Source organism: Staurois parvus, unplaced genomic scaffold, assembly GCF_062004578.1.
Source record: "Staurois parvus isolate SC_StPar_1 unplaced genomic scaffold, SC_StPar_1.0 ptg000048l, whole genome shotgun sequence".
NCBI lineage: Eukaryota > Metazoa > Chordata > Amphibia > Anura > Ranidae > Staurois > Staurois parvus.
In genome coordinates this window covers 1,143,575-1,167,969 of record NW_028317844.1, presented here as the reverse complement: position 1 = coordinate 1,167,969, position 24,395 = coordinate 1,143,575, and the positions used below count along the sequence as shown (strand labels likewise).

The window sequence follows — 24,395 nt, the reverse complement described above, 5'->3', positions numbered from 1 at the left end:
CTACAAAGTGATAAATCTCTTCCAATTTTCACTTGGATATATTTGATACAATCAAGAACCCTGCAATTTCACTGGGAGAGTCTGGATCTTTCTCATGTCACTGTACCTCTAGGACCCATTCACTGTTTTATGTTTTAAAAATACTAGCAAATGTGTTCCCATTCATAAATACGTTAAATATGGCAGAATGGGTTTTTTTGCCTTTGAGTGATTCATAACACATTGGTATGCAATACTGCCCAATCAGACAATTGTAGCACCAGCTGGTGGCTCCTTTAGGCCAACTGTCAGAACATTTCATTCAGGTGGTGGCACTGCTCATTGCTTTCTTTCCTGCTTTGATGAGTAAGACAGGGAGGAAGAGAAGTCAAGAGGGACATTCATTGGCTGCTGCTGCTGCAGCTGCAGTCAGTGACTAATCCTGTCCCTAGCAATGGGACTGGGACCCCCACCAACCAAACAAAGATTTTAAGAGCAGCCAGGATTTGTGGAAAGTGTAGGAGTGTGCCTAGAAGTGCTGCTGTGGAGAGACCAAGGGGTGAAGGCTTGACAGGTAGGCCCAAAGTCTGGTGGGATACCTTTCACCTAATTCCATTCATGAGTTTAGCATTCCTAACTTCAATCTATGCCATCTTGAGTGTGTCAGCGGTCATTGCCAGAATGGACTGCATCTGGGAGGACTTCACTAAAGTACCATTATAATGACAAGCCTATTAGTCACATTGTGTTATGCAGCAATTGTTCCTACGATTATGCCTTAAGCGAAAACTTCTGCTAAGGGGGTACTTGAACTCTTAGTCTCCCTGTAGATTACAAATCTCTCAGTTGGGAGTGAGCACTCTAGCCAAAGGCCTAACTCCAGGTTTCATTTAACTTTAAATAGTTTGTCCACACTACAGTGCCGGATCCCCAGGGGGGAGCTGGGGTGGGCTGTACCCTCCCAGATGTTACTTGTGCCCCCCCCCCAGATCTCATAGAGTGCAACCACTGATCCATGAGCCAGTCTGATGCAGTCAGTTGATGTAAGGAGGCACTCTGACGGGGGAAATCCATGTAAGGGGGCACTTTGATGGGGACACCTGATGTAAGGGGGCACTCTGATGGGGACACCTGATGTAAGTGGGAACTCTGATGGGGATACTGATTTAAGGAGGAACTGTGATGGGGACACTGATGTAAGGAGGCACTGATGGGGACACTTGATGTAAGGGGGCACTCTGATGTAAAGGGGGACTCTGATTAATAGTCATGGTGTAAAGAAGAACTCTGAGGACTCCTGATGTAAAGAAGACTCTGATAGGACATCTAATATACAGGGGCACAGGTTTTGTTTAATCACCCTAATCTAATGACAATCTAATACACAATTGTGTTTCCCAGGTTAGGACACTGTGTGACACACTGGCAGTGACGCACACACACAGTGTTGACATTATGCCCCCTGAATTTTTTTTTTTTTTACTGTACCCCCTAGATCAAATAGGCTAGATCAGGCCCTGCCACACAAACTATTTCCTTTACTAATACAGGCAGCCGCTGTCAGTGCTGCATTAACTGTGTGTATAGTCAGCTACAGTGTGCAGCATAGTGTTCTGGGAGTAACACAGAGGCTCTGTCCCCTTCCTGGAATAAAATCAAGTCACACTATTCACAGGGAACTTTGTATTTTATAAATTAATACAAGGCTTCCTCTGCTTGGCTCAGGTGGAGAGGAGGGTGGGTGACATCAGGATCTCCACCCCAGCCAATCAAAGGAAGCCTTGTATTCATTCATTAAATGGAAAGCTTCTTGTGAATGGCTGAGCAGCACTTGGCCCCACTCAATTTTGTTGCGAGAACTGGATAGGAAGTCCCTGTTTCCTTACCCCTACACAGCATTGTAGACTGTATGTAGGTAGAACTACATACAGTTTATAGAGTGCTGACAGCTGGCGCATTTATTAGCAAAGAAAAAAGTTTGTGATCAGACCATCTTGGTCCCAACGAACTATTTAAAGTTAAATGAAGCCTGGTGTTAGGCTTTAAGAACTCCAAGGCTGTCAGGCCTGTGTGATAAATATTCACTGGCTAGTGGCTAGTTAGGGACTGGGACTCATAGATAGGTTGCCTAATACAATCAGCTTCTGTTCATTGTGCTTTTGGTTAACATTTGCCTATGGCAGTAGTTAAGACAGTTCTAATATTGTACATTTTGAGTTGACCAAAACCAGCCTGCATTGAATGTAATTACTCTTTGCTGCCTAACCAAACTTCCCCTACAGGGCTTTTATCAGTTTCATTAAAGCCCATTTCAACAGTTCCAGGAGTCTTGGAGTTACTCAGCCAGCTACAGGGCAGGTAAGGAGAATCCAAACAATCCAGCAGCTCTTCTGGAGGTAGCATTACAGAATATTATAACTAGATTTCAGATGATAATGTAACATCAAGAAATAAAAATTGGGCAGAATGGTGGCTGAATATGACTTTGCTGCAGTCATGAGCTTGGTGTAGATTTTTAGATCACTTTTACAGGATTCTGAAGGTGCCTCACACTTCCCACACATGGTGGTTCCAGGGCTTGGAGAGCAGGAGGAGACCATGGAACATCCATTCCCTGATCCCCCTAAGACAAATGAACACAGAAGTAATGTGTATTATGGCACTTATGGGTTCAGAGTTGTCATTCCACGGGTTGCCAGACAGCAGCTAATCAAGCATGATCTGTGTTTGATTAACTGCAGTGGAGAGCAGAGTTTTAATACAGGCAAGGACCTGTCACCTGCTCAATGCTTGTTAGCCCCCTTGTGATAGCAATAACATTAAATGAAGAAAGAAAAAGTGATAAAAAAAGTAACAAGTTATAAAAATTATACTAAAATAAATAAAAGTAATACAAAAAAAAAATTAAAGCTCCCCTGTTGCCGCCATACACACCCCAGCATAGGGTGCACATGTGTATGTAAACATAAACTGCGTCACAAATGAGGTATCACTGCAGACATCAAAGAAGGAGCCATTCTAGGGCCCTTATTCATGGTTAACTCTAAACCTATAACATTTGTAAAGTGTTAACCTTGGAGAATGTTGGTTAGCATAGTTTTTTATGCATGTGCAATTTTAAGGCTTGAAATGTTTGGTGTTTATTTGCTTGATGCAACCCTATATTTTTATTTTACCAAAAATTGATTATCATATTATGTTTGCACTACAATTAAAATGAGTGTATTTTTTCCTGAAAATATGCATTTAATAAACAGCTGTGCAAATATTGTGCGACATGTGTAACTGCAACAAGAAGTTTGATAAAATATGGTCATCTTGGGTGGAAGCTAGAAACCTCACGGTCTAATACTCTGGCTAAAGATCACTATTCTTTTGTTGATTTTTTTCTATCTGTCCTGTGATGCCCCTCCAGGGAGCATATAGCTGATAGCCCATCCTTGCCTGTGCGCCCCATTCTTGTCTCTTCCACCCTCCCTCCTGCCTGCCCTTCCTCTCCTCCTGTTCTTCTCCTGTCTATGCCTCCTCTTTCCTTTCCCCTCTCTCCCCCCCCCCCTTTTTTTTTTCTATCTCCTTTCCCTCTGTGAGGTTGGAATAAAAAAGATGTTGGATACAGGGGCAGACTGACTATTCGAGCAATTGGGCACTGCTCGAGGGCCCAGGGTCAGTGGGGGCCCCATGAAATGTTCCTGGTACCTTTTTTATAGGCTTTTTTGGGTGTGCTTTGAGTGTGGGCAAGGACACAGGGGCCCCATGATCCCGTGTTGCTCGGGGGCCCCATGTGTTGTCAGTCCGCCCCTGGTTGGATAGCATCCTTGATGTATAGCCTCAGGTTGAAATATGTTGTTTGAAATCTCTGCATGGCCTGTGTGCTTTGTGCAACTTCTGTACCATTTCTTGTCTGTGTTGATCTGTGGTTGAAGCTCATAACCCTTTTTGTATTGCTATTGTGATTCATATGTACATTGATGTAATGTTTCAATAAACATTCCTTCTGTTAAAAAAAATATTGTGCAACATAAAAAAAATGCAACTGCTACTATTGTGTTTTGCAGGGTCTCTGCTTTCATAACATATATAATTGTGTGAGGGTTTAAAGTTATTTGTAGCACAAAAATGCATATTTTTGTGTGTGCGAAAAATTAAAAAATTACCCTGCTAGACAAGTGGTAACCCTTTAAGTATAACTATACGCAAAACTATTTTTCTAGTTTTGGACAGAGAGGAGATGGATTAGAACACTTGTCAGTTTTTACTGCTGCCTGTGTCTTTTTGTCCTGTTTACCATTATTATTGAAAGTAAAAGTAAAATAACATCCCAAGTTTTGGGCTGTTCCCCAGAAAAGTAATAGAGGGGAAATTTTACAATGGGGACACTAGTTCTGGTGACATGCCAAAAAATTCCCTTAATGTGCAGGGATTTCTTCTCACTTCCTGTTTGGCTATGAGACAGGAAGTGAAGTGAAAACTCCGCAATGAGACACAAATGGTGGAAAAAAATCTGACGGGTTATAACCCTCTCTTACTCTATCCAAAATTAAAAATTGCCTATAGTTCTACCTTAAAAATCTGTTCTTATCTTTTTAATATCAAAATATGGTAGCCTAAGTGATCCCACACTGTGATGTACTAACTATTGTTCCATACATTTGTCCAGTGATAGAACATGCATGGGCTTCTCAGTGCTCTGTAGTATATTAAATTGCCTTTTGTAAATGTTATAAAACTAAAAAAAATGTTCAAAAGCTCCACAGCCATTTCTATAAACTCTACACATCCTTCACTTAAAACCTGTGTTCACATCCTCCAGCATAAACATCTGGGTGACTATATTTTATTAAACACATGAAGAAATAGCAGTCTGTAGCAATTTGCTGTCTGTGGTCCTAAGAAGTGAGAAAATTGTCATTGAGGAGAATCTCACTGGCTACTAGAGATCCTTACACAGTAAGAAGTCACATGAGAAGGAAAGGTAAACCTCTAGGTCACAACTGTAGATACTCTAGCTTAAGCTTCTGCATGGCCAGTTTTGGGCACAAAACATTGATGAAGTAGGCAGGGCTGCAGTTAGGAACCATGGGGCCCCATACAAACATCCTGACAGGGCCCCCCTCTCCTAAAAAAAGGAAGGGGCTAGTAAATGTGACACGTTTCCCAGACCATTCCCCCAATCTTTTATCCTTAAGAATCCTGAAGGAAGGGTCAGGGCCTGATATAGCCTATCTGATCTGGGGGTGCAGTAAAAAAAAGTCAGGGGCCATTATGTCAATAGTGTGACAGAGATGCATAGAACCCTTATTCCCTGTTCACTCGGCATTCTTCTTTAGCACGGAGTCACAACCCGAAAGTAACAGCTGACAGTCTGACAGATAGTGCAGAGGCGGAAAGGGGTGAATAGAGAGCACTAGTATGTATTAAGATAATTAAAAAGAAACTTTGCCCCTTATATCAGGTTGTAGCAAGCGTACACACAGAGATGGATGCGGTTCAACCATTTTGCTCCAACCCTCCATTTTCTTAGGAATCTCCATGTTGTCCCTCATTCTCCCCCCTTCCTCTCTGTTCAGCCACAGTGACATCTGGTTGTGTGTGTGTGTTGGCAGTGTCACAGGCAGGACAGAGCACAGCAGGAAGCCCAGAGCTATAAAACACCTCTCTGAATGAGGTGCCTGGTTGTCTGAGAGAGCTGTGCCATATAGCACCTCCTAAGAGATAATGCAAGCCTTCCTAGGAGTTCAAGGCATTCCAGAGAAGCAGGAAACCAGATAACACTTTTAAAATCCATTTTCCCCTATGTCTCATATCTTGGAATATGAGAAACTTACATAAAAACTAGGCATATCTTCAGATTGGCCACGAGGAGACAGTTTGGTAGGTCACACTCCCTGACTGGAATACATAGGAAAGCAGAAAATTACATCTCTGGAACCTTTCAAATATGTATTTCATATCTACCCACTCCTCAGAGGCATATGCATAATAATCTACCCGCGGGTGGAATGTCACTTGTGCATAAGGAAAGTTATGAGCAAAAATATGAACTATAAGAGATTTTGGCTCTAGTTTAAGTCCACGCCCAGACGATCCCTCCCTAAACTGGGTATTGGTCCTTGACTTGAGAGACACCTCCTGCCGGGGAACTACAAAATGGGATGTCAGACCTAAGAGAAGGAAGTTGAAGAATTCTCCCGTTTAACATCAGAACCAACTTGGGGGACCGCCCTTTCGATCTGAAACTTGATCTGCTAACCCAGGACTTTGGCAAGTACTTTAACCCTCTAACTTCTATCTGTTATCTCTTTGCTGTGCTGTTGCTCTCTGTATATTTATATATATATTCGTTACATCTTTTTTTTGTAAATATTTTTATTGCATCCCTTTGCCCTTTTAGTAATAAATCTTACCTTCTGAAAGTGTTGAACTGTTTTTATAGCTCTTTATTGCAATTTACAAATTCCTGTCTCTAAAAGAGCGCTACTCTGTTTGTTTAACCCTCTGTATAACCGGCCTGCGGTGACCGTGTTATACAGAAGATTATCTCAACCATTATAGTGTTATAGCTAATATCGCAGGGTTTCCTCTTTCTCTGTACAAAAAGGAGGTGGTGGCAGTGTGAAGGGTTAATTGCGTAATTAACCTGACCCAGTAACAATCGCTCCCAGGCTGCCGGAACATAGATTGTGGTCCAATTAGCTGGAAATTCGTTGTGCTGGGTGCAGCTGAGCGTGGCATTGTTACTCACGTGACATCGCGGTGTTAGATTGGCCAGTCCTTCGGTCACGAGTTTGGTGAGAAGGTCAGGGGTCTGATGCCGTGTTCCTCACATATTGGTGGCAGCGATCGTGGGATCGTCACATATTGGTGGCAGTGATCATGGGATCGTCACACAGGTGTCCCTATCAGAGTCCCTCCTTACATCAGGAATCCTCCTCAGAGTTTCCTCTTTACATCAACATACCTATAAGAGTCCCCCCTTACATTAGATGTCTTCATCAGAGTGCACCTTACATTAATTGCTTCAACAGAGTGCCCCCTTTCATCAGCTATCCCTATCAGAGCACCCACTTACATTAATTGCCCCTCTTAGACTGCTCCTTACATCAATTGCTTCAACAGAGTGCTTCCTTATATCAACTGTCCCAATCAGAGTTCCCCCTTACATCAACTGTCCTGAGTTTCCAAATGGTCAGCAGTCCGTCCCTGCTCTCAAGAGATCTGGGGGGGCACAACTAAAATCTGGGGGTGCATAGCCCACCTCAGCACCCCCCTAGATCTGAGGCCTGGGAAGGGTTATAGGTGCTGCGGGGGGGGGGGGGGGGCAATTACTGGAACTGATCCCCTGTATGACTCTGTCTCTGCAGCGGCTGAAAGCCAGCTTTCAGCTGCTGCAGAGAGAGCCATATAGGGGATTGGTTACAGCAATTGCCCCTCCACTGTGCCAATCGCCCTCCCTGCCTATATCTGATTCACCTAGCTGCCTGAGCCCCCCTACTAGCCTTGGCCCAGTACAGGAGGACTGGTGGTACCCCCTTATACACAGCCCTGGAATTAGGGTTCTCAGGTATGGAAGGGAGAATATGATGTAATATAGGGTCAGTGAAACAGCCTATATCATAATTCTGTTTAATTACGAAGAAAAATACTAGAAGCGAAAATAAGTTACATTCATAATAGCTGTGCTTGGTTGACTATAGTTAATAAATTATTTTAAGGCATTTGAGGGGGATATACTTTAGTTTTCCTCTATACAGCATCAACACTTACCTTGGTGCATTTGTCTAAACAAAGAATGGTTCATTTGCTCTTCAGGAGTGAGATATGACCTAAGCGTTCGTGGTCCTTCTAAGGATTCTGTGTCTGATGTATCTGGAATACTGGATGCATAGCCAGTGTCGTCGCTTTTAAGGTACGGAAGCTGGCGCTGGGGAATATAACTGGGAGATGGGCTCAACCCTCCTTCAGCTCCTCTGAAGCTGAGCTCTGAATTGTATCTTAAGTGTCGTGGATCCATAACTGGATACATAGACTCATCATCTTCCTCTGGTATACTCCTGTTCATCTTAACTCTGTGTTCAAAGAAATAGGAATAATATTAGGTATAACCAAGACTCAGGTTAGGTCGAAATGCATTGTGGACTTAAAACAGTACTAAACTCTCTCAATCAACATTAACTATTTTTAATCCTTATGCTGCTAGCCATGGTAAGTAGATAGGAAGGTACAGTGCCTTGAAAAGTATTCATACCCCTTAAAATTTTCCACATTTTGTCATGTTTCAACCAAAATTGTAAATGTATTTTATTCGGATTTTATGTGATAGACCAACACAAAGTGGCACATAATTGTGAAGTGGAAGGAAAATAATAAATGGTTTTCAAAATTTTTTACAAATATCTGATATGTGTGGCATGCATTTATATTCATCCCCCTGTACTCTGATACCCCTAGCTAAAATCTAGTGGAACCAATTGCCTTCTGAAGTTGCCTAATTAGTAAATAGAGTGCACCTGTGTGTAATTTAATCTCAGTATAAATATAGCTGTTCTATGAAGCCCTCAGAGGTTTGTTAGAGTACATTAGTGAACAAATGGCATCATGAAGGCCAAAGAACACACCAGACAGGTCAGGGCTAAAGTTGTGGAGAAGTTTAAAGCCGGGTTAGGTTATAAAAAAATCCCATGCTTTGAACATCTTATGGAATACTGTTCAATCCATCATCTGAAAATGGAAAGCATATGGCACAACTGAAAACGTACCAAGACATGGCCATCCACCTAAACTAACAGGCCAGGCAAGGACAGCATTAATCACAGAAGCAGCCAAGAGGCACATGGTAACTCTGGAGGAGCTGCAGAGATCCACAGCTCAGGTGGGAGAATCTGTCCACAGGACAACTATTAGTCGTGCACTCAACAAATCTGACCTTTATGGAAGAGTGGCAAGAAGAAAGCCATTGTTGAAAGAAAGCCATAAGAAGTCCCGTTTTCAGTTTTTGAGAAGCCATGTGGGGGACACAGCAAACATGTGGAAAAAGGTGCTCTGGTCAGATGAGACCAAAATGTAACTTTTTGGCCCAAAAGCAAAACGCTCTGTGTGGCAGAAAACTAACACTGCACATCCCCCTGAGCACACCATCCCCACTGTGAAACAGGTGGTGGCAGCATCATGTTGTGGGGATGCTTTTCTTCAGCGGGAACAGGGAAGCTGATCACAGTTGATGGGAAGATGGATGGAGTCAAATACAGGGCAATCTTAGAAGAAAATCTGTTAGAGTCTGCAAAAGACTTGTGACTGAGGTGGAGGTTCACCTTCCAGCAGGACAACTACCCTAAACATACAGCCAGAGCTACAATGGAATGGTTCAGATCAAAGCATATTCATGTGTTAGAATGGCCCAGTCAAAGTCCAGACCTAAATCCAATTGAGAATCTGTGGCATGACTTGAAAATTCACAGATGCTCTCCATCCAATCTGACAGAGCTTGAGCTATTTTGCAAAGAAGAATGGGCAAAAATGTCACTCTCTAGATGTGCAAAGCTGGTAGAGACATCCCCAAAAAAGATTGCAGTTGTAATTGCAGCAAAAGGTGGTTCTGCAAAGTATGGTAGTATGGGGGGTTGAACACAAATGCACACCACACTTTTCAGATATTTATTGGTAAAATGTTTGAAAACCATTTATCATTTTCCTTTCACTTCACAATTATGTGCCACTTTGTGCTGGTCTATCACATAAAATCCCAATAAAATTATATATACATTTTTGATTGTACCATGACAAAATGTGAAAAATTTCAAGGGGTATGAATACTTTTTCAAGGCACTATATATTATATTTACCTGTTTTAAACTTTTTTTTTACATTTCTTCAGTTGTTTCCTGGTGGTTGGCCTTGGCCAAAATGATATCATACATCCCAGGAGTCTTCATGGACAGTTTTTAAATCTGAAGGAAGGGAGGAGGCTATTTCTCAGCTAAGCACACCCTCATACCTGCATGCCTGAGCTATGGGAAAACAGATTGCTAGAAGTAAATTCTACATAAATCATCTGCCCTTACCCAAGATGATCATGGCTAGAAATGCTAGGGAGGTGTTTTATCAAAATGATTTTTCAACAAAATAGAGCATGGAGACATGGAAGTTTGCTTTGAATATTAAAAATGAATTAAATAGCCTTTTCAGTTTGTGGTGCTCAGATTAAATTTCACTTTAACATGGTAAACATATCACAGTGGCTGCAATTGTTTTTTTTTAATAGTGCACTTATTGTTGTGACCTGCCTTTATGGATTACATAAAAATAGAAGTTTTACCTGAATATGCTTAGGATATGCTGATTGAGCGCATGAATCACACATTCCTACTGGAGTTGGCTTGGCATGCAAACAGAAAAAGGTAGGCTGTGGTGTTGTCTGCATGTGAGCTTTGTCTTTTGGACTTGTAGGAAACTGAAAGGCAGATTTGCAGATTAGCAGGATTGTGGTGGGCTGGTCTCTTTAGATCTAGCAGGTTTCTCTACATATGTTTTCAACCAACCATATTTAAACAGCTAATATACTAGTCCTGTTTTCAGTAACCTACTTAAATGACTGCACATATTTATTTTATGTATAATTGCCTGAGCACTAATAGAACTAGTAGAAGTGAATCTGTCCAAGTTCGATTTACTCGGAGTTGAGAATCCTGTTAGATGTTTGGCAATGTGGTGGCTTATATTGGAATCTATGTGTGGGCGAATCTTGAAAAAACTCTGATAAAAACTCTCATAAACTTTATCTGGTAGATATTGTAAATAAGAAGGGCATGGGAAACCATGTACTGCCACGTGGGATTTCTGTCCGTGTAAAAAAAAAACTTACAGTGGCAAGAGGGCCTTTTTGTGTCTTTGAGGTTGATATGGAAAATACACATATCCTGTCAATTACAGGTTTGGGGAATGTCTTAAAGCTGTATTTGGTGTTATGGAATAGCAGTATTTTTTTTTTTCTTTGCTTACAGAAAGCATTAGGTCCCCAGTTCACTTTATTTGAGTCAAATCAATTGTAAAATCCTTTTCTCTGGTAGTTTTAGAAAACTAATGGGAATTCATTAAGTGGTATTCAGCCTACGTTGATGGACAGAAGTACCAGCTGCAACAAATCTAAATGCGGAATGTGAAGCCACAGAATGGTGTGGCAAAAACCCTCAAATATAGCTCAAATGTAAAATGACCAATGAGAAAGCATTTTCAAGATGGCCAATGAAGATGTGAAACATGGGAGCTCTATTGCTTGCCTATAATTACTCCTGACACTCATCCATCTGTAATGAACCCTCAGCCCAAAAAGCTGTTCCTGAGCCATCTAGACAACTGGAGGTTGTAAGGCAAATACTCTCTCAGCAGCAGCCACTCGGGAATCTCTGACCAATCCAACGCAGTGGTGATAAAGGCTTCACTCTCCACTTTTAACATGGTGACTCAAATAGACCCACAGGAACGCCCTAAGCTCACTAAGACCTGCAAAGCCTCATTAACGCTTCAATGCATCAAGGTCAACCACCTTTAGTTGTACATTTGGGTAATTCCTAAAGGTGTCGACAAGATTGAAGTAGGATCACCACTGTGGAAGGCCATATCAGCAGTGTGAGGGACCGCCGAGCGGCACCACTAGCACTCCACTGGTCAGGCGTGCCCAGAGTGCGGAGTCTAAGCCCCAGGGTACTTGTTCACCAGGGCCCCTGATGGTGGGGATGGACTTGTAGTACCCCGAGACCAGGTCGCCTCTACTGAGCACACCTGTCAGTGGTAGTGGTGTTCGCCAGGGGTTCCAACCAGGGAGAGCCAGATGTGAGGAGGTCGGGTGACCCCGATGGGATGGATGGATGGATGGCTGAGCAAGTGCGTAGTCAGACAGGCTGAGTCGGTAATGTAGAGGACGGTAAGGTACAAGGGAGCAGGCAGAGAATCGTCGGGTCACACGCCAGGTCAGCAACAGGAGGTCAGATCTAATAAGGGGCATCCAGGGAGAGAGGTCAGGCAAGCAAGGGTCTGGGCAGGAGAAATCAGCAAGGTCAAGAGTAATCCGGGTCAATAACTTACTAGGCACAGGTACAGGAACACAGGAAGCAGGTAAGACCAGAAGGCAACGAAATGACAGCTCAGGGACCTTTAAATATCCCGCCCTGCGCTGCCATTGGTGCCCAGCGGGCGGCCGCGGCTTCTACTGCGCATGCGCGAACTCGAACGCCGCGGCCGGCCCGGACCTAGTGCCCGTGTACTGGGTGGAGCAGTGCGCCTGCGCCGGGCCCATCGCGGCGGGGATCGAGGAGATCCCTGACATTGCCCCCCCCCTACGGGCAACCTCCGGATGCCCACCCGATCTCTCCACCACGGGTGATCACAAAGAAACCCCCGGACAAGCCTAGGTGCATGGACATTATGGGCTGGTTCCCACAAATTGTCCTCAGGGCCGTAGCCCTTCCACTTGATGAGAAATTGGGTCTGGCCCCCCCTTCATCGGCACTTCAAGATTGCCTCCACCTCGAATTCTTCTTCCTCTTCAACCGTTACGGCCTCCGAGGGCCTGGATTCCCGTTCCGGGAAGGCATCAGGGACTACTGGTTTCAACAGGGACACGTGGAAGACAGGGTGGATCTTGAGTGTCTCAGGGAGAACAAGTTCATAGGCCACCTCATTGACCATCCGTTTGATGCAAAAAGGGCCTATAAATTTAGGTCCCAACTTCTTTGACGGGCAGAGCATCCTCAAGTTTGACGTAGCCAGCCAAACCTTCTCTCCGGGCTGCAACACGAGATCCCCTCTTCGCTTCCTATTAAAAGCCCTCTTGTAGTCTTCTTGGGCTTGACGGATGGCTTCCTGTAGTTTCCTATTGTTGGAGGTGAAGAAGGTCAGTGCATCCTGTGTCGCTGGAATCGGGCATTCCGGGACCAAGTCCGGGAGGAAGACAGGATGAAACCCATAGTTGGCGAAGAACGGGGACTGCCCAGTTGCTGAATGGCAAGCGTTGTTGTACGCGAATTCTGCCAAAGGGAGGAGTGGCACCCAGTCGTCCTGAGAGAATGATGTGTAGCATCGAAGGTATTGCTCCAGGGTCTGATTGGTCCTTTCGGTCTGGCCATTGGTCTGAGGGTGAAATGCCGAGGAAAGGGACAGCTTGATATCCAGGGCTTTGCACAATGCCCTCCAAAACCGCGAGGTAAACTGCACCCCTCGGTCCGAGACGATGTCTTCGGGAACCCCATGCAGTCTAACGATCTCTCGAATAAAGACTTGCGCCGTCTCGGCTGCTGATGGAGTCTTCCGTAAAGGGATGAAATGGGCCATCTTGGACAAGCGGTCCACGACCACGAGAATTGCTGTGTGGTCCAGTGAAGGTGGAAGCTCGACTATGAAGTCCATGGAGATTTTCTGCCAGGGCCGTTCAGGGATGGGCAATGGACGTAGCAGGCCCCACGCCTTATTTCTTGAAGGCTTGTTCCGCTGGCAGATGGCACAGGAGCCCACGTAGTTCCTACAATCCTTGGCCATGTCCGGCCACCAGAAGGAACGTCGGAGAAGTTCCAGGGTCTTGACCGGCCCGAAATGTCCTGCCAGTGGATGGTCATGGCAATGTCCCAAGACTAAGGTTCGGGCATCCTCCGGCACCACAATCCGGTCCTCCCTCCATAGGAGTCCCTCCTTGTTCTGGAGGGGGGCCCCATCGGGGGTGGACATTGCTGTGGACGCTCTCAGGATCTCGGAGCGAAGGTTTGTCTGAAGGGCCAAGAAATTTCCTGCAGGAAGAATAGTGTCGGGCACTGGAATCTCCTTGGTGTCCTCGTACATGCGCGACAACGCGTCAGGCTTCGTGTTTTTCGAGCCGGGCCTGTATGTGATGTGGAACTGGAACCTCGAGAAAAACAATGCCCATCTTGCTTGTCGTGGGCGTAGATGTTTGGCCGTCCTCAGATATTCCAGGTTCTTGTGGTCCGTGAATATCAGGATGGGATGGGAGGCACCTTCCAGCAGGTACCTCCATTCCTCTAAGGCGGTTTTGATAGCCAGTAGCTCGCGATCCCCAATGTCATAGTTCCTCTCCGCAGGGGTAAGTTTCCGTGAAAAGAATGCTACTGGGTGAAGTAATTCCTTGGCGCCCTTCCGCTGGGAAAGGATGGAGCCAACCGCGTTTTCAGATGCATCTACTTCTAAGATGTAGGGCAGGGAGGCGTCGGGATGACCCAGAATGGGTGCCGAGGTAAATAACCTTTTTAGTGCTTCAAAAGCTTCCTGTGCCTCGGGCGTCCATCTGAATCGCGTCCCAAGCTTGGTTAACTGAGTGATGGGGGAGACCAGACCCGAGAAGTTCTTGATGAACTTCCGGTAGAAATTTGCGAACCCAATAAAACGTTGGACACCTTTCCTGTCCGTGGGTTCAGGCCAATCTAGGATCGCTGAGACCTTCTGAGGGTCCATCGCGACCCCCGTGGTGGAGATAATCAGACCCAGAAATGTAACGCTAGCCTGTTCAAAGCAGCATTTCTCTGCTTTAGCGTACAACCCGTGCTGCCGCAACCGCCCCAACACCTTTGTTACATTTACCCTGTGCTCCCCCAGGGAGGATGAAAAAATCAAAATGTCGTCTAAGTAGACGATGACAAAGATGTCCAGGAAGTCCCTAAAGATGTCGTTTACAAAGTGCTGGAAGGTGGCTGGCGCATTGCACAACCCGAAAGGCATGACTAGGTATTCAAAATGGCCGAAACGGGTGCGGAAGGCCGTCTTCCACTCATCCCCCTCCCTTATGCGAACCAAATTGTAGGCTCCCCTTAAGTCCAACTTGGTAAACACTACTGCAGCTTTTAGGCTCTGGAATAATTCAGGTATTAGTGGTAATGGGTAACGATTTTTAATGGTGACCCTATTCAGCTCCCGATAGTCAATGCATGGCCTCAAAGTCTTGTCCTTCTTTTCTACAAAGAAGATCCCTGCACCTGCTGGGGAAGTGGAGGGACGGATGAATCCCTTTCGGAGGCTATCCTCAATATAGTCCTTCAGGGCCCCTAATTCTAGCTCAGAAAGGGGAAAAATTCGCCCGAACGGAATTTCAGAACCGGGCAACAGATCAATAGGACAGTCATATGGGCGGTGGGGGGGTAGAGCATCTGCTCCCCGTTCACTGAACACATCAAGAAACTTATGGTAGGCTGCAGGAATCACTTGTTTTAGGCTGTCATCCCCTTCAGAGCACAGGAGGACCTGGGGGACCTCCGGGCCCGAAGTTCGACACAGTTCCCGACAATATGGGGAAGGGAACGAGACAACCCCAGTCTCCCAGTCAATTTGGGGGTTATGGGCCCGCAACCAAGGGAGCCCCAGAATGACTGGGAAAAGGGGTGATGCAATAGCATCCAGGCGGAGGAGTTCCTGGTGCTGACCGGCAATGGAAGTCACAATGGAAGGGGTCTCCTGGTTAACTACTCCTGACTTTATCCGGGAACCATCAGCCAAAAAGATGTGAAACCCCTTCTCCTTTGGGCAGAGGGGAATACCCTGCTGGTGAGCAAAATTGATATCCACAAAACAGCTGCATGCCCCCGAATCAACTATGGCCGTCACCTCCACGGTCCTTTCTGAAAGCTGAAAGGAGAGGGGAACAACTAAGTACTGGGACGGATTCATATTGCCAACAGATAATGAAGATGAGGTGAACTTACTCAGTTTCTGCGGGCAGGAACGCACCATGTGACCAGCTTCGCCGCAGTACAGGCACAGATTCTGGGAGCGTCTGTGCTGGCGTTCCTCAGGCGATAGTTTAGGCCGAGCCAGGCCTAGCTGCATGGGTTCGGGAGCATCTTCAAACGGCAGGTTCTGGATGCTTGGCCTAGTATGTTGACTGGATCCCTGAAATGACCCCCAGGGATTTCCGCGACCCTGACCAGACCTCTCCAATCTGCGCTCCCGTAGTCTACGGTCAATTTTGATGGTGAGTGCAATCAAGTCCTCTAATGTCTCGGGCACCTCCACCCGGGCGAGCTTGTCTTTCAGAGCCTCTGATAGGCCCATACGAAACTGGTGCAAAAGTGCGAACTCGTTCCAACGAGTGTCACCCATCCAGCGCCTAAAGTCAGAGGCGTATTCCTCAGCCGCCCGCCGACCTTGTCAGAGTGCGTATAGTGTGGCCTCGGCCGAGGCTGCCCGTTGTGGGTCATCATATAGGATGGCCATAGCGTTAAAGAAGCTGTCGACCGTAACCAGGTGAGGGTCATTGTTTCCCCTTAGTCGGTGGGCCCAGTCTTGGGGTTCACCCTGCAACAGGGAGACAACAAACCCCACTTTCACTGACTCTGTCAAAAAGGTCCGTGGCTGTAGTTCAAAATAGAGCAGACAGGAGTCACGGAATGACCGAAAGCGTGTGCGATCCCCATGGAAGCGCTCGGGTAAGGGTACTCGGGGTTCCGCCATAGGGAGTGATGTGGGTGGCCCAGGGGCCGGCTCGTGGGCTGCTGCGACCGGTGGTACAGGAGCCGGGGCCTGTGAAACAGGGACAGATATGGTGCAGGCCTGAAACCGATTCTCGATCTGCAGACATCTGTCCTGTAATGTGTTTACAGCTTGCGTCAGGGTAGCCAGGTGCCTGCAAACCTCGTCCAACGGGGAGAGTCCTCCTCGAGGCTCAGTCATGGCCTTCTGGTACTGTGAGGGACCGCCGAGCGGCACCACTAGCACTCCACTGGTCAGGCGTGCCCAGAGTGCGGAGTCTAAGCCCCAGGGTACTTGTTCACCAGGGCCCCTGATGGTGGGGATGGACTTGTAGTACCCCGAGACCAGGTCGCCTCTACTGAGCACACCTGTCAGTGGTAGTGGTGTTTGCCAGGGGTTCCAACCAGGGAGAGCCAGATGTGAGGAGGTCGGGTGACCCCGATGGGATGGATGGATGGATGGCTGAGCAAGTGCGTAGTCAGACAGGCCGAGTCGGTAATGTAGAGGACGGTAAGGTACAAGGGAGCAGGCAGAGAATCGTCGGGTCACACGCCAGGTCAGCAACAGGAGGTCAGATCTAATAAGGGGCATCCAGGGAGAGAGGTCAGGCAAGCAAGGGTCTGGGCAGGAGAAATCAGCAAGGTCAAGAGTAATCCGGGTCAATAACTTACTAGGCACAGGTACAGGAACACAGGAAGCAGGTAAGACCAGAAGGCAACGAAATGACAGCTCAGGGACCTTTAAATATCCCGCCCTGCGCTGCCATTGGTGCCCAGCGGGCGGCCGCGGCTTCTACTGCGCATGCGCGAACTCGAACGCCGCGGCCGGCCCGGACCTAGTGCCCGTGTACTGGGTGGAGCAGTGCGCCTGCGCCTGGCCCATCGCGACGGGGATCGAGGAGATCCCTGAAAAGCATTGTAAATTCTGCTACTGGGTCTATTCCCTGATTCTTCCTTCTCCAGCTTCTTTGCATTAGAGAGGACACACCACATGTCTACCCTTGGTTGCCCAGTATAACATGGACAAACTTAATATTATGGGTTTCTTCAGCATTAAACCTTCTTCCAAATTAAATAGACCTCAACTTCTTTCCTGGGAAACACTGAATTTATCTAGGTGGGTTAAATTCACTTCTAAACTGATATCTGGCGATGGAAACACCTGAGCCAAACAGCATTTATTTGCCACCTACCTCTTATTGAATATTCTTTAGAATCAACCTTACCTACATCTCCTTGTCTGTTTTCCCTTATGTCAGTGCTATAACCATCCTCTCATGGGGCATTTCAGATCATGTCCCACACCACTGGTTTACAAATGACCAATCAGCAGATCTGGACATAGTGTGGGATGCTTCCAAGGCCTTTATTGGAGGTGACCACATTCTATGCAACAGCAAGGATAGAAAGTAATCCTAGACTGCTCCTTCACAAACAGGAAGAAAAAGGGTGAAGGCATACTCTGCCACTAAGGACCCTGACACATAACTTTGATTTGCAAGCTGCTTTTAAAAGGAATAAACTCCTGCATACCACCTTTACATAAAAATCTGCTACACCAGAGTATACTTGAGCAGGAGAATAAAAATGGGAAACTTTTGGCAATCTTCTGTTAAAGCTTTCCTAAAAATGTATGATTCTAGGGATAACCCACACCCAACCCAAACTTATCAATACACACTTTGCCATTTCTATCAAAAATATATGCATCCAAGACCACCTTCACCTCTACAGACCTGGACACTTTCCTTAAGGGTGTAGAGCTACCTCACATGACCCATTCCCATCTTTACCCTATATCAGAATTTTACTACGCTATCCTCATTATATATCCTCATTATAACCCTAAGCTCAGATAGACCTTCCACAGTATAATAAGTGTGTCAACTTTCTAGCTATTTTTTTTTAGCAAGTTACACTGCAGATGCTAGGACTTACTAAGTATGCCACTTTTTCTTTTATAAAAGCTTTCCTTTCAACCAGAATATGCTGATCCCCTGAGTGTTGGCCCCACTTTCCATTTTCAGGTTGGCTCCTTTCCCTTGCAGGGTCCTATGTAGCCCTGCAGTAGCCACTCTTATATACATGCTCTTGGGGAGTACTACGGGTTGTGTGGGAGCAAGCAATTTTCTTGCATTAGCAACAAGTCTCAAAGATGGGATACACATGCATGCTGGCTCTATGCATGGTTGGATTTGTAGTCCTGATAAATGTGATGTGTTCAATGGAATTTACATTATCAGTGCATGCTCCCTGGACATTCGGGGAAGCTACACATGGGAATGGAATGATGGTAGGTGCATGATGTTAACAAAGTAAGTTTTTCTGAACTAAGCATTATGTAATTGATTACTATACTGTGCACAACTAACCAATGTGGATGTGTTGCAAAAACAAAAAGATTTTTAATACTACTCTTTTTCAACATACATTCATATCACAAACCCTCCCCCAATCTATGTTGGAAGCCATTAGTGTGATGATACCTAAACCTGGAAAAGACCCTGAGAGATGCTTTTTACCCTCTGGCAACATTATTAAACTTGGATTTGGGCTCAAATATATCTCCTGGGTCAAACTCCTAGACTCTAGCCCAACTGCCAAAGTGTACATCCAAAATGTCCTCTCTTTTCCCTTTTACTCTTCAGCAGGGTAAAAGACAAGCAGCCCCATCTTTATTGGAATATCTGCCTTGGCTAAAGAATCCTTAGTGGCCTAGTGTTTAAATTTAAAGTTCTAAAGATAGATACCTAAAAGAAAAAATATTATCATACACAGAAAATGCTTTTTTCTATCTCAGTGATGCCCATTTATCTCTCCTGGCTGCTCTGGAGCGCTTTCATCATGTGGACTTCAAGTCCAAACTTGGCCTGGTCCTGGAGGGCTGACAGGAGAACTGTCAGTGCTTCTGTTCTCCAGGCATACAAGCAGCATCACTGCTTAGCAGTGTTTTGCCTGAAAATTGGCATAGACTAAGGGGTGCTTGGGAAGGTGGAGTGGTGTTGACTACCCTGAAAAGTTTGAGTAGGAGGGGGTAGTGATGACACAACAGTCAGGATCTCTCAACAAACGAGGAGGCACCATAAAGTGCAGTGGTGTGCCCTGTGCTGCATCCTTCCCAGCTGTCAGGAGGATCACTTAGTGTGCAATGAATAATATGTTTACTGGGCAAGGTGACAGTGGTCATGTGTATCCTGTCCCAGACAGCATGGTTTAGCAACATGTTTCACTCTACATGAAAGTAGAAGGCAGGGATGGCCTTGAAAAAAATGAATGGCAACTGGATACCATGAACTGGTGGAAGGGGGCTTTTTCCTCCAGCTGATATGAGATCAGTTAAAGTGCCAGCAGCTTTGCCAAGCCAGCAAAGGGGTGACTCCGGGACAGGTTTTTTTCTTTTGCTGCAGCAACTGGGGAAACAAAAGATTGTTACTGAAATGGCGGGGTAAGTGAAGGTGAGTGCTGCTGAGGTTCCAGTCTTTGCTTCATCATCCACTGGCTGGCCTCATGATCCTCTTCACTACTAGATGCAGAGAAGGAAAGGTCTCAGAGCCCCCTTGTAAACCTTTCTTTCCTCTCAGTAGATGCAGCAGAGGAGAAGGCCAGGCCTGCTGCTGCCTACCTAATTCCATCAGATACAGTACTGCTTTCACCAGTCTTGGTTGTGTATGCACGTAATACCCAAGTGGGTGGTGCTCTTGCCATGACTTAACAATCGCAGGCAGAGGCTGTAAATGCCAAGAGTACTGCCTGCAGCAGACATATTGAAAAAGACCCACACTGTCAGTTTGGACCCTCCTTGGGATTACCAGTGACCTTTGCCAGTGCCACTAGACAAAGCTGGTTGACTATTGTCTGCAAAGTGCCCTTGCCCTCCTCCCTCTCTGCTCTTTCATCGCTTCCTCAAAACTGTGCTCTTTTCCCCTCTGTGTCATCCAAGTGTGGTTTGCCACCTCATCTTCCATGGCGGTAAGCACCTACTACTGTCATTTTGCTGCCTGTTTCTGCTGATACTACTTGCCTACTGTCCCCTCCATGAAGCGTGACTTCATTAACATCATTGATTCACTTTTTCATCATTACCCTCTCTCTGCTCAGTCCCTTATTACAAAAGAGCAGAAGATTTGTGTGTCACTGTAATCATCCTCTTGTGCCAAGGCAGACATTTTATGGTCAAATATTTCCACTTACTCTTCATAGCCAGTTTTCAGTCATATGGCGGGATAAGAAAGGAGGAAGAAGAAGAGGACTCATCAGCAATGCTCGAGGTTAGGCTTTAAAGGAGGTTTATGGTCACAGCATAACATCAGTATTGTAAAAGCAATACAGCCAATAGTTATATTTGGTAATTCAATATAGGTTAAGTTTCATGTTGTGAGTGCTGCCTGTCTGCTGGCCACCTCTTTCCACAACTTCCTGAATTCCCTGCATTCTTTGCATCTTCTCCTCTGCTGTTTACTTTCAATTTCCACGGACTACATATCCCATGGTGCCTGGCTGCTAGCAAACAGTGATTGCTGTACTGAATCTTCTCCTCTCAGCACCTCTGTAGTTAAGCAGGCAGGCTCTGAGAAATGTGTGACATGTGCAACCCTTAACTATGCAGTTTGTCAGCTTTCTGTACAACATCTTCATATTCACTTACAAATTGGAACGCTCTGTACCTCCTTCCTTTAACAGTAAGTAGGATAGCATATCCAAAAGCACACTCTCTCCGGGGTGAATCTGCACAAAAATTCACTGCAATTGCAAATCTCAAAGCTAACAAGTTCGCCTTGAACCCCTGATAGTAAACCCAAACCTCATCCTAATTTGCAATCAATGCCATAATATTCCTCCACGACATATGTAGAGAGTAATATAACGTGTAAACTGTGATGGATGGCTTTGCTCACAGTACATTTAACATTTTTGGTCCTTTTAACAGAATAAAATTTGCATGTAACACTATTTTCTTTGGGTACATTTCTACAGGAATAAAAATGCAGCTGTTGCTAAATTAACCGCTTCCCTGCCACCCTATAGCACAAATACTGCTACAGGGTGGCAGGGATGCACAAAATCATGTATATATACACAATTTTGCATTTACGAGTAGGGGACACACACCGCCCTACCTTTGCCGCAATTGGCGGCTACGGCTGTCAATCACCGGTTCCCACCTGGAGATTCCCTTCTGGTACCTGGCGATCGCCAAGGAACACTGACAGAGGAAAGGACTGTATATAAACAATACAGATCTCTCTCCTGTTAGCTCCAGCATGCTGCTTTGGTTTGCAATACAAAGCAGCATGATTAGACAGTAGAGCACACACAGTACAACAGCACACAGTTAACCCTTTGATCGCCCCAGATGTTAACCCCTTCCTGCCCAGTGTCATTAGTAAAGTGTCAGGGCTTTTTTTTTTTTTAGCACTGATCACTGTATTAGTGTCACTGGAGATGTTAGTGGCAGTTAATGTCAGAATACCCGCTGCAGTCCCGCTATAAGTCGCTGATCGCCGCCATTAATAGTATAAATTAAAAGAAAAAAATCCCAGTATATATACCGCCAATTATAGACACTATAACTTTCACGTAAACCAATTAATTTACATGTATTGGGATTTTTTTTAGCAGACATGTAGCAGAATACATTTTGGCCTAAATTTATGATGAAATGTGATTTTTAAAAAATTTTTTTACTGCATATGTTTTATAGCAAAAAGTCTAAAATATTGGGGTTTTTTTTTTCAAAATTGTTTATAACGCAAAAAATAAAAACGCACAGGCAATCAAATACCACTGAAAGAAAACTCTAGTTTTGGGAAAAAAAGGATATAAATTTCATTTGTGTGCAGTGTTGCATGACTGCGCAATTGTCAGTTAAAGTAACGTAGTGCCGTATCGCAAAAAATGACCCGGTCAGTAAGGGGAGGTAAATCCTCTGGAGGGCAAGTGGTTAATAAATAAATTGTTTTATCTGAATATTGTATTTTCTTCTGGACTTTTCTATGCTGTGAAACATTTCAGACTGCGATGTGCAGGAATCAATGAGAATTTTCTTGAAAATACCATGACTATACAGTACAGTACCTAGTCCTAGAGCAGTGGTTCTCAACCTTCCTAATGCCGTGACCCTTTAATACAGTTCCTCATGTTGTGGTGACCCCCAACCATAAAATTATTTACCCAGCAATTATAATTCATGAAGTGTCGTTTTACCTCCAATACTGCTGCTTCCAACACAGTAGCTGCTTTCAACACAGTAGCTGCTTTCTACACAGCAGCTGCTCTTTACACATCAGAAATATGTGTTTTCCGATTGTCTTAGGCGACCCCTGTGAAAGGGTCGTTTGACCCCCAAAAGGGTCGCGCCCCACAGGTTGAGAACCACTGTCCTAGAGGATGTGTGCGCTTTTACTTAAATTGCCAGGGATTATTCATGTATTCATCTTGGACAGGGTAGGCCTTTGGGTAGGCATGGGATATGAAGATGTCATGTACAGCCATGACCTGTAAGCAAACTGGTTTGTCTGCTCAGCTCTGACACTATTGTTACTGCAGAAAAAAATATGTATAACTATATGTACAGATCTGGGGGCTTGAAATAAATACTCCTGTTAATATTTTGATAAAATGTAAAAACCTTGTTTTATGTAAAGTCTACAATTTCATCTGTCCCTGGGGGCAGCCATATTGGATTAATACATATGCAGACTGTACTTCCTACTTTGCAGTGGCACACAGTGGCTGCTGCTTTATTCAGCACTTTTTTTGATTTTGAATAGGTGCAGGAACTCACCTCTGCCCACTGCATGCATTTATATGTGTTAAGAAATGTTCTATAAACACATGTATGTTATTGTGGATGGAGGCCTTATGCCAACATTATTGATTTTTCACTGGTGTAAACAAATTCAATCAAAATGTTCTCATTGCTGCTGTTTACATTATATTTGTAATATCTGCAGTCACATGCTCTACACTATTAGAAAATGTCTCACCTTTTATTCGATGGTGCTGTGTTTACTTGCTGTTGGATAGTTAGTAAATATGACATCTCACAGGTTGAAGAATGTGTTGCCCAAATAGCCTGAAATATAAGTCGCCAACCTCGTAGTTCCCATCTAATCGAGAACACATGAACTCAGCATACATATAGGATGTGATACTTTCAGTTTGAAATCAGACATTCAAATGTGGAACAGTAGCCCCGCTGTACGCCTGAACCGGACACACAAATCAATTATTTACATGGAAAATATTCGACTTTAAGGTACTAACCTGGGTATGAATAATCTCTGAATTCAACAAGTGTTACAATCTCTGCTGAATCTCAGGGCTCAGAGGTGAGCAGACAACCAGGAAGAGGAACTGGTTTTCAATGTCACGCACATTGTATGCAAATTCTCTCCTCCCTATGACGTAAGAAGTAGCTAGGGTTACAGGCTGAAAAGCTAGATGAGCAAGTAAATGAGAAACTGGTAAACTTTCCTGGTTAATGAAAGCACAGAAATAGGTCATGTACACAGAATGCGATAGTAGCTTCCAGAAACACAACATTTTGAACAGTCAGCGGACTTAAAACGAATATTTCAGACGACTAAAAAATAAATGAAAACAGAGCCAAACAGAAAAAGAAGATACTTACAGTCAGGGCTTTTTTTCATCGGGAACACGGAGGAACACAGTTCCGGCACCTCCAGCACTGAATGTATTTAATGGCAAGGGGTGGTGGGGTGTACTGCAGGGTCCATTGATGCTGGCTGCTCGGGGATCTATTGTTGCTGGAGGGGATCTACTTTTGCGGGGGAAGGTTCTATTGATGCCGGGGAGGTCTACTGTTGATAGTGGGGATCTATTATTGCTGAGGAGTCCTATGTTGCTGTGGGGTAAATTGTTGTTGCTAGCTACTGGAGGGTCTATTGATGCTGGCTTTGGGGAGATCTGTTGATGCTGCCAGGGGTATTTTGTTGC

General features: G+C 45.0%; 1 protein-coding gene across 3 annotated transcripts in view; it reads right to left on the bottom strand.

Moving 5' to 3' along the window:
• Nucleotides 1-23,848, bottom strand: part of TRAF3IP2 (TRAF3 interacting protein 2) — a 40,220-nt gene extending 16,372 nt beyond the window's left edge. The window contains exons 1-3 of one of the 3 annotated variants that reach the window (XM_089664482.1): nucleotides 23,703-23,818; nucleotides 23,423-23,545; nucleotides 7,744-8,045 (exon numbers count right to left, since the gene is read on the bottom strand). In XM_089664482.1, coding sequence (XP_089520608.1) covers nucleotides 7,744-8,045; nucleotides 23,423-23,478 — 358 coding nt within the window. In that variant the 5' untranslated portion in view covers nucleotides 23,479-23,545; nucleotides 23,703-23,818. Of the gene's footprint in view, nucleotides 1-7,743; nucleotides 8,046-10,291; nucleotides 10,427-23,422; nucleotides 23,546-23,702 lie in introns of those variants that run through there. The other 2 variants (XM_089664498.1, XM_089664490.1) reach the window with 2 other exon arrangements.
• Nucleotides 23,849-24,395: the final 547 nt, after the last annotated feature.